General features: G+C 36.5%; 1 protein-coding gene across 4 annotated transcripts in view; it reads left to right on the forward strand.

Annotated features, from left to right (window-relative positions):
* Positions 1-11,311, forward strand: part of LOC106879043 (low-density lipoprotein receptor-related protein 1B) — a 208,271-nt gene that overhangs the window by 150,223 nt on the left and 46,737 nt on the right. For all 4 annotated transcript variants that reach the window (XM_014928457.2, XM_052975989.1, XM_052975991.1 and 1 more), the window contains 8 exons: positions 370-507; positions 3,118-3,237; positions 4,185-4,424; positions 5,093-5,209; positions 6,707-6,826; positions 8,194-8,304; positions 8,709-8,822; positions 10,908-11,021. In XM_014928457.2, the coding sequence (XP_014783943.1) occupies positions 370-507; positions 3,118-3,237; positions 4,185-4,424; positions 5,093-5,209; positions 6,707-6,826; positions 8,194-8,304; positions 8,709-8,822; positions 10,908-11,021 (1,074 nt within the window). The remainder of the gene's footprint in view (positions 1-369; positions 508-3,117; positions 3,238-4,184; positions 4,425-5,092; positions 5,210-6,706; positions 6,827-8,193; positions 8,305-8,708; positions 8,823-10,907; positions 11,022-11,311) is intronic.

Here is an 11,311-nt window from a genome sequence, read left to right on the forward strand (position 1 = left end):
TATATATATATATATATATATATATATATATATATATATATGTATATATATATATACCTTGGCATCATATGATTGTTGTAAATGTGCGTCACTGTCATAGCAGTGTCATTCAATTCCAATATTCTGCAAGAATATGTCTGTTCATGGTGAGGAAAGTGTTTGTTGCCTTACTTGGAAATAGGTGAGAGTTGACAACAGGAAAGGCATTAGAAAAAAATCTTCTTCAGTAAACTCTGTCCAGTACTTGCAAGCATAGAAAAATGAACATTAAAACATTGATATTAGTGTGTGTGTGTGTTTTTGAATGTATGTTTGTACTGTGGATATATTCAATACTTTAAAATCTAATTTTGTTGATTTTTTTTTCAGCTAATCATCCTTTCTACTGTAACCAATCTGGAATGTTCCAGTGCAAAAATGCCCAGGGCCCCGAGGACTGCATCTATCCTTTGATGTTTTGTGATGGTAACATTGACTGTCTCGATCAGTCAGATGAGTCTCTATGTGGTGAGTTATTGTCAATGTTGTTGTTGTTGTTTTATCAAGGTCCATGGATTGGCAGGATTAGTAGATCACCAGACTGCATTCTGAGTTTAAATTTCATTGAAATCAATAAAATAAAGTACCAGTAATTAGCAGTTCCAACTAATCTCCTCCCTCAAATCTACTGGTCTGGTACTTAAATCAGAAACAAATATTATTATTAAGGCGGCAAGCTGATAGAATCGTTTCCACACTGGGCAAAATATTTCGAGTTCAGATTCCACCAAGGTCAGCTTTTCCTTTACATCATTTCGGGATTAATAAAATAAGTACCAATTGAATACTGGGGTTGATGTAATCGACTTGCCACTCTCCCGAAATTACTGGCCTTGTGCCAAAATTTGAAGCCATTATTATTGTTATGTTTGGATAGCAAGCTGGGAGAATTGTTATCATGCCATGCCAAGCAAAATACTTTTAGCCTTATGTTCTGGGTAGCCCATCCCACTCAAATGCTCCTTGAATAAAGGTTGTTTAAGGATGTTGAATGAAACACCATGTTTCCAAAGGGGAATTATCCAAACTCAAAGAATTCTTTTCAACACATGACTATGATGCTCCCCCACTACTTCTGCTCATGATCAGAGATGCACATATCGTCAGCCACTAAAGGAGATGCTCAACTGGTTATGGTCAAACAACTGACAAGCAAATTTGTGGTATTGAGCAGAATATTTGCTGTAGCCCATCTTTTATGCCAAGGCAAAACAATGTACATGATAATACTTCCATTCAGTTAAGATCAGAAGCCATGAGAACCACTGCCTGTTACTGCATCAGGGCATTTATTATTATTATTATTATTATTATTATTATTATGATTCATATACACTCAACAGTTTGGACAGTTGGAAAAGAAAAGAATCCTAACATCGGGCTACAAGTATCCTTAGATGTCAAAAACCCTCCTAAGTATCCTGGCTGTTTTCTGTAGCTGTACTAAACTGGGTTTTATGTGTATTTCTTCTACCCATCTATTCAGATCTTTAGGGATAGTTCTCAATGCACTTATAACTACTGGGATACATTTTATCCACACTTTCCATAGTCTCTGTAATTCAATAGTTTGGTCTTGGTACTTTGCTATTTTTTCCTATACCTCACACATTAATTTTTTCATCATTTGCGACTGTAAAGTCAATTATTTGACACTTTCTATTCTCTTTATCTATTACTATCGAATCAGGCCTTCTAGCTTCTATTACTCTGTCAGTCTGAATGTTAAAGTCCCACATCTTGTATTTCTTACTTTCTAGTACTTTACTAGGTTCATGTTCATACCATTTATCAGTGTGTTCAAATCCTAGCTTTCTACATAGCTCCCAGTGGATTGCTCTCCCTAGATTGTCATGTCTTTTCTTGTGTTCTTTCTGTGCCAGCTTGCTACATTCATTTACTATATGAATAACACTTTCCACTTTTGATTTGCATAATCTACATTGGGAATCTACTTGATTTTTGTCTATCTTGGCCTTTATCCAATTAGTCCTTAATGCTTGATCGTGTGCAGCTACTAAAAACTTTCTGTCTTCCTCTTCAGCTTTCCTTTCTGCAGCCATAACCATGTTTCACTACTACTACTTGCTGAAACTATCTTTGGGAATCCACCATGCAATGCCTTTTCCTGCCAGTCAGATAATTTCTGTTCTTTTTTCTGGTTTTTAACTTCATTTGGTGTTTTGGTTTCTCTATGTCTTACTGTAACTAGCAGCTTTTAAAAAGACATTCTTTACTATTACCTACATAGGAATCTATATCTACTCTAGCTAACTCCACACAGTCTTCTACTGATATTAACCCTCTTCCACCTTCCTTGCTAGGTAGGGATAATCTTGCTACCCCTGCCCTTGGGTGGAGTCCTCCATTCATATTGAATTCCTTCTTAGTTCTTCTGTCTAACTTTGTTAATTCAGTTTTTGTCCCATCTACAAAAGCTGCTGAGTATCTAAGTAATGATACTGCCCAAGTATTTACAACCTTCACTAGATTCAGACCATTTAGCTTTGACTTCATTAGCTTCCTCACCCTTCTGTTGTACTCCTCAATTTTCGTTTTCATTTCTGTAGTTAGTACTCTTGTCAGATTCTAATACTCCTAGATACTTATAAATCTCTCCTCATTTCAATGATTTTAATGTCTGACCATCTGGTAATTGGATGCCTTCACCTGTCCCCTTCTCATAACTAATATTGCACACTGGACAGCTACACAGAAACTGGCAAGGCTAGGTCCCACACCAGATTCCAAAGTTTGTTTTGGCTTGGTTTCTACAACTCAATGCCCTTCCTAACACCAACCACTTTACAGGGTGTACCGGATAGTTTTGTGTGGCACCAGCACCCATACCAGTGCTTTTTACATGGCACCTTGGCTTAAGGCTTGGTCCTCCATCATCTCTTGTAAGGCTCAGCATTTTGAGATCAGCCTTCAATACTTTGTTCTTTGTCTTCCTGGGTCTCCCTCATCTACAAATTCCCTCCATTTTTTTTTTTTTTTTTTTTTTTTTACTGGTGACGGCAGTGGTAATGATGATGAATTACCTGTTGTTATTTGTCATTCTCCAATCTATTTCAGATTCCTACCAATGTCAAGCAAATCAGTTCAAGTGTTCTACAAGCCTGAAATGTATCCCAAAACACCTTGCCTGTGACAAAAAATTCCATTGTTTGTCTGGAGAGGATGAAAGGAACTGTAGTAAGTATTTAAAATATAAATTCATAATTTATTTTCTTTTTGTTATTTATTTCTCCCAAGGCAACAAACTGCCAGAATCATTGTCGAACCAGGCAAAAATGCTTAGCGGTATTTCATTTTTCTTTATGTTCTGAGTTCAGATTGTTGCTGGGATCAACTTTGCCTTTCCTCCTTTCAGGTTCACTGAAATAATTACCAGTCGAACACTGGGATCAATGTAATCGACTTACCTCCTCCCCCAAACTTGCTGGTCTTGTGCCATTATTTACTCTCTCTCTCACCTACCAAGGGACCTTTCATTAACTGCTTTTTCTAATCTTCTACAGAACATTGTCCATCTAGAATTTTCCATACTCATGGTTTTTACTTAACAGCCATCAGTTTGTAGCTTTTTAAGAGAAAAACATTACCCACCTCAATCTTGCTGCACTTATAGTGTCTTCTGAAAGCTACAGGCTTTGTACTCCATCCCCACTCTCCTTCAGACCAAATCATCCTTTCACTTTTCCTACATACCATTATCCATCCAAGCTAGAAGTATCTGACTAAATCTTAAAGTTGGGGCATTCACCAAATACCCCAACTTTTACACCTTTAGGTTTTTGTGTCAACCTCCAGACTTCATCATCATTGTTGCTGGACCAGTTTTCTTCAGTGGTTCTTGCTCAAAAGGTGCATCTGTTGTTTTGGTCATGTAACACTGTCTACACAATAAACTAACCTGCAATGCTGTTGTGCCAGAGCCCTTCATGGGATGATGTAAACAGCATGGTGGACAACAGATGGAAACCTAGATTAAAACAGTCAAGTTGCATCTCAAATTCATATCTAGTCCTCATTTTGTTGGTCAACACTGCTGGATTAAATTATAATGCTCTTTTGTAAGATTCTGTTCAGGTGAAACACCTCTACTGACCTAATTACTTCTTCTTGATTCCCTTTAATTGACATCGAATGTAAACCGAATGAATTCAAATGTTGGAACAACAACTGCATCCCAAGCGTGAATAGATGTGATGGTGATAACGATTGCCGTGACTTCTCCGATGAAATCAACTGCCACAATCATACATGTCCGGAGAATTTCTTTCAATGTAATATTTCCAAGAAATGCATCCAAAGTAATTGGGTATGTGATCTCCACCCAGACTGTGGTGAGAATGATAATACAGACGAGGTGGACTGTGGTAAGTATTTCACTGTCTCACTTTCTTAATAAGAACCTGTTGTTGTTGTTATTGTGGTGGTGGTTGTTGTTATGGTTGTTACTGAGGCATCTCCCCATCCCCCATTTTTTTAACCTATGACAATGTTTTTTTATCAGGCAACTAGGTTGCACTGACAGTAATTATCTTGGCTGAGATCAGCAATTAATGCACGACAACAGTTTGGTATATATGTACATCAACTGCTTTAAAGCATGCAATGTTTATTTATGTAAACTGTCATCACTGTGAGGACCGTAAATTCAACGAAACTGGCATAGCTTGATGTAACTGGAAATTCCATGAAGGACCAGAAGAATTTGCTGAATGTGTACGAACTTAATAGGAAGTTATAATGGAAATGCTGTTTTTATACTATTATGGTGATGAAGTCTCAAACTGAGTTGGAAATATTTACATGAAGAGTCTAACAAACCTATCAGATGCCTTGAAATTTGCATATTAATTCCGTGAGTGATTTTTATATCAACTGTACACAAACAGATACAAAACCGCAGCAGATAGGACTGTGTATATTTTCTTCATCTGATTGAAAGCAAGTACTCAGCGCACGTAAATTTACGTCAACTGATGTTATGGGGTTAGATGTTATTTTTATTATTTACTTTTTTCTTCTAAATTCTTCTCAGCTGAAACCTCTTGTGAAGCTGGACTTTTCTGGTGCCATGACAGAAACTGTATTTCCCAGAAGTGGGTCTGTGATGGTGAAGAAGACTGTACTAATGGAATAGATGAAACAGACTGTTGTAAGTTTCTCTCTCTCTCACTTTTTTTGTTGTTGTTACTTATCCTTCTTGATTGTATATGCACACCCCCATTTTTTTTTGATTTCATATTTGTCAAGTGTAGGTGAGTACTGGGGCAGAGTGGCTTTTTTTTCAGGCATTCAGTAGGCTGAGAACCCTTAAAGCTATAAGATAGTCAATGACTGATAAACATTTACCATTAAACACAGGCACACAGCTATGTATTGAGCTGGATTTATGTGTAGGGTAACATGAGCCATGACCTGGGTTTCCCCAAGCATTGGTCCCCTTCAACTCAGAGAAGTTTGGAGTTAAATAAAAAAGAACAAATATTTACAGCAATCAAATAATAATTTGTAATTTTTATTTTCTTTTATCTTTTACCTGTTTCAGTCGTTAGCCTTCAGCCATGTTGGTGCACTGCCTTGAAGAAGTTTTAGTCGAATATATTGGTCTCGGAACTTATATTTTTAAAGCTTGGTGCTTATTCTATTGGTCTCTTTAGCCAAACCACTAAGTTACAGGGACATAAACGCACCAGTACTTGTTGCTAAGCAATGGTGGGGAACAAACACAGAGCCAAAGACACACACACACACACATGTAAATATGTACATACATATATACATACATACATATGACGGTCTTCTTACAGTTTCTGTCTACAAAATCTACTCATAAGGCTTTGGTCAGCTGAGACTATTGTAGAAGACACTTGCCCAAGGTGATACACAGTGGGACTGAACCTGGAACCATGTGACTGGGAAGCAAACTTCTTACTGTTTAATCTTTTTCTAATCTAATGGAGTTGTTTTAGAATTATGGAGCCCTCTTTTGATTTATTTGTGCTGTTTTAGATTTAAAAACCCATTAAATTGTCCCTCAGATTCTACCAAGGCTCTTTTAAGTTTTGAGGCCCTCTTATCTTATGTTTTGAATTAAACAAGATCATAGAGGTGTCCATATAAGATTTTTGGAGGTCCACACAAGCAAAATAGTAAATTGGGTCCCTGGAGAAATGTTATTTTGGATGTATTTATTGCAAGAAACAGCTTGGTTTCTTTCTCCAACATTTTATATAGTTTGACCTTCACAAGTGAATGAGTGAATAACAAAATAGGGATCAAATGGCAATGGGTGTCCACCACAATAAGATAGTAATCAAAGGGGCTTATAGACAAACAATGGTTAAGAATCTGTGTTAAATGATGATGAAGAGGAGCAAGACAGTTTCCCAAACATGTCTAAGGAGGGCTGTAATCTGAAAAACTAACTCAGACCATGACAATTCTTCCAGCCTGTGCCAACAAGGAGAGGGCATAAAATGGTGATGGTGGTGGTAGTGGTTGTGATTGATTGATTAGTTGATTGACTGATTGATTGACAAACAAAATATAGTCAGTCATCAGTATTTTTTTTTTTTTTTTTTTCTGCCTAAAATGAAAGCCAATTTTTCCAATGTATAAATTTCTTCTGTCTGTCTGTCTCTCTTTCTAGTTAACAATTGTCCAAATAATCTCTTCCGATGCAACAATGGCAAGTGCATAAGTCAAAGTTTTGTGTGTGATGGTATATCACACTGCAACGACAGCAGTGATGAGGCTCAATGTACATCCCGTAAGTATATCCTCTCCTCATCTTATTCTTTGTCTCTTTCCTTGTCTTAAATCCTAAAGAGGTCAACTTTGCTTTTCCTTGTTTCAGGGTTTATAAAATAAAGTACCAGTCAAATACTGGGGTGGTGGGTTCAGTTTAATTGGTTAACCGCCACATCATTATTTAACGTTCATTTTCCATGCTGGCATGAGTTGGATGGTTTGAAAGGAACTAGTAAGACCAGGGTCCACACCAGACTCCATTGTCCGTTCTGGCATGGTTTCTACAGCTGGATGCCCTTCCTAATGCCAACTACTTTACAGAGTGTACTGGGTGTTTTTTATGTGGCACCAGCACCAGTGCTTTTAGCGTGGCACCAACATCTTAAAATTTCTGACATCATGCCAAAATTTTTAAATCTTGCAGACAAAATACTTGGTTACATTTCTTCTGGCTTTATGTTCTGAGTTAAAATTCTGTCAAAGTTGACTTTGCCTTTCATCCTTTCAGAGTTGATAAAATAAATACCATCTGAGCATTGAGGTTGATGGAATTGACTCACCCTCTCCCACTAAAAGCTTGCTGGCTTTTTGCTAAAATTGAATATTATTATTATATACTTCAGGTGGCATGTTAACAGAATCATTAATATATCAAACAAAATGTTTAGCAGTTATTTCTTCTGTTTCTTTTCATTCTGAGTCCAAATCTTGCCAAGGTCGACTTAGCTTTTTATCCTTTTGGGCTCAATGAAATAAAGTGCCAGTCAAGTATTGGAGTTGATGTAGTTGACTAGCCTCCATCCCCTCAATTTCAGGCCTCATACCTGTAGTAGAAAGGGTGGCAAGCAGTGATCCTGAAGTTGTGTCGCACAATATTTGTGACAGCATCAAATCATCTGAAGTTCTAGGATTTGTCAAACGCATGCACCAAGATTGGTTTGAGGAAAATGATTTTCAAATTAAACCTCACCTAGAAACTATGCACAAAAGATACAAGACACAGATCTCAGACAAAAACTCACCAATACTCAGATCTTTATATATCTCCCCCAAGAAAACAACACAGAAAAAACTGCATAGGATAAAAAGTTCTTGGTGGGCAAAAAAGCCAAAGAATTGGAACAGGCTGCTCACTCTCACAACTTGAGAGCATTGTATGACAATCTGAAAGGTGTATTTGGTCGGAAATAAAAAAGGGTGGTACAGAACTTATTCTTTCTAATGACAGACAAAACTCTTCAGTAGCAAAGATACCAGAGTATGGTTGCTTTGTCATTTTCTGAGCCCTTTTCTGGAATGTGCCTATATCATCTTTTTTCTATTGTCAGTCCATAGTGTTGGCATAGCTTCCAGTGTATATAAGTCTCCTTCTTCTTCTGTGTTTAGATTCCTGTGATACATTGTTCTCCTGCAATAACTCGGGCAGCTGCATTCCTAATGAGTGGGTCTGCGATGGCAATATAAACTGCGATAATGGATTTGATGAGCAACATTGTGGTAGGTGACTTTTTAAAAATTTTTATTGGGGGGGGGGTTGTTGTTTAGCCCTAGGTCAAGTACTGGGGTTGATGTAATCAACTAGCTCTTCCCATCAAAATTGCTAGCCGAGTGTTAAAATTTGAAACCATCATTATTACTCTGTGTGAATGCGAGTATTGATGGGTCACATAAAACAAAAACAAAACATTCATTGTCTCTTTATTCCAAGGTTGATTCTGTCTATTTCTCCTTAAGAGGTCAATAGGATATGTATTAGACTGATACCAGTACTAATCAACTAAAACCTTTGAAATTGGTGCCCTAGTATGGCCAGAGTCCAATGATGACTAGAAAATAATAATGATGAAATAATAATGATGAAATAATCCATAAATATTAAATTGTTTCTTTTTTTGTGTCAGAATGTTCTGATGACCATTGGAAATGTAATAATGGGCAATGTATTCCTGTGTCTTGGAAATGTGATGGCGCCAAAGACTGTGAAGATGGATCCGATGAAACATTAATTACATGTAGTAAGTGATTTCAAAATTAATAAAAAAAAGTTTATTATTATTATTCATGTTAACCTCTCATCTTTATGCCTAATGAAAGAGCTGCTTCAACCATAGAAAAAAACACAAAAAACCTGTTCAATTCTATCGCATGTCTTCAACCTTATAACTGACAAACTCTTACCATATCTCTTTAAAAGGTTATTAATGGCCAATTCTTATAGTCCTTAGTTTTGGGGGATTTTTTTTTTCCTTTCATGTTGAATTTATGGACAAACCCAGGAAGACATGGGATGAGGTGGTGAAATATGGAGGCGATGACAAGTAACTGAGACTTTTGACAATTTGCTGTGCTTGAGAGGGCATGTCAAGCTAAGCGAAATTGTAGTCATGGTCAGTGTTGGTGACACATGAAATGCAGCCATGCTGGTGATGTGTAAAAACCACCTGTGCCATTGACACATAAAGCACCCATGCCAATGACATGTAGAAGACACCCATGCTGATGACATCTAAAAACACCTGTGTTGGTCGCATGTAACAGTCACCCAGTACTCTCTAGGCAGTGATTGTCATGAGGAAGGGCGTCTAGCTGTAGAAACCAAACCAAAGCTGACTGGAGCTTGGTGCAGTTCTCCGGCTTACCAGTTCCAGTCAAACCATCTAACCCATGCCAGCATGGAAAATGGGCATTAAATGATGATGATGATGACCTCTTGACATTTGTCATCTGACTTCTTGACATTTGTCATCATTTGATTATTCTTAATCGCTTTAAAGCACAGACTGGGAGTATTTTATCTTGCCATCAGATCCTAGTCATTTCTCTGCTGTGCTGAATTCAATTCCTTCAACAGGGAAGCTATCTGTGATAGACATGTAATCCTTTTGATACTTGCCCATCTTAGACTAACCAACCCAGGTTCTATAATTTAAATTCCCTATTTTAAAGGTTTTAAGGTGGTCTAAATTGTTCCATCAAAATTTCATGTTAATTTATGTTTAATAATGACAATGATTTTTTACTAAATTCTTCATTATTTTCTAAACTGAAACAGCTACAGAAATATGGGAACAAAAAGATTAAATATTATATGATTTGATCTGTTTGTGTTCTGTAGTTTGCTTGAGATTGCACCCAAGTACCATCATTCAAACTTTGTTATAAAGTGATCTGATATAAACCAAGTTTAGAACATAATTTCATATTATGTTCTAAACTTCTGCTTAATGCTAAAGTTATTTTACTAAATTCTTCATTATTTTTTTAATTAATTAATTGAAGGAAGTCTTCTTTATGTATTAAAAAATAATTTATTTGTTACATTAATAGAAAAGCTGTTTATGCAATACAATTAATGGAAACATTTAGATGAAACGGCATAATATGACACGTACAAAAAGTATTTCTTAGAAATTCAACATTTGGGCTAATTTTTACATATCAAGTGCATATTCAGGTACTGTGGTATGTCTTCTTCAATCATTCCAGGTTGAATATGCAGCTGTGAAAATAGCTATTAGGAAAGTGTACACCATGTCCAAGACACTGAATATGGTGAGAGTGGAGAACATCATGGCAACTCTGATGTCTGTGACACTTTGCGAAATTGGCAACAAATTTGACTGTATTTATAGTCTGTGTTCACCGAAAGTCTAGACAAGCCACTAAACTATCACTTGAACAACAGTTGTTCATTGGATAACAATTGGATTTGCACACATGATCGAATTGTGATTTCTAAGTGGCAAAATGCAAGATAGCAGTGTAATTTCTAAAGAAATATGTTTATATGAGAATTAACCAATGCTGGTTGAGTTTCTCTCAATCTCTTAAAATACTAAAGAAACCAGAGATGCAGTTTAACTGTATCAGTCCTAATCTCATCATTATCAGCATCTTGGAAGGTATTTCTTACCAGTCTTGTGCCAGTTTTCTATTCTGGTGATACAGAAAGGAATTAGCTAAATGTGATGTTTTTTTCATATCTTCTTTCACTGCATTGTTACACCAAATCAGTAACAAATAAAAACGCTTCTACATAAACAGCATCTTTACACCATTTAAAGTATATTTTCTTGCTTTTTTGTTTTTTTCTCTTTTAGCTAACACCACTTGTCAACCTTCGGATTTCACTTGCTCTGATAACATTTGTATCCGGAACATTGCTGTATGTGACGGGGATGTTGATTGTCCTGATGGATCGGATGAAGTCGGCTGTAAGTTAGAATATTATCTTTTTACCTCATGTTTTGACTTGATTTATTTAGTTGCTTATGAAGTTAACCTCATCTGAGGGCTAGAACTGGACAGTGATGGGGGTTTGTCTAAATAAGGTTGTTATTAAATGGGCCAAATAACTGTTACGTGTAGGTAATTAATTAAATTGTGCAATAAATATTTTTAGTTTCTCAAAATGTGACACCACATGACCCAGTGGTCTCATGTACATAAAGTTGCAGGTTTAATTCCTGGACTGGAATTATAGTTTTGGTCAAAGCACTCTGTT

This window comes from Octopus bimaculoides, chromosome 23 (assembly GCF_001194135.2).
Source record: "Octopus bimaculoides isolate UCB-OBI-ISO-001 chromosome 23, ASM119413v2, whole genome shotgun sequence".
NCBI classification, from domain to species: Eukaryota; Metazoa; Mollusca; class Cephalopoda; order Octopoda; family Octopodidae; genus Octopus; species Octopus bimaculoides.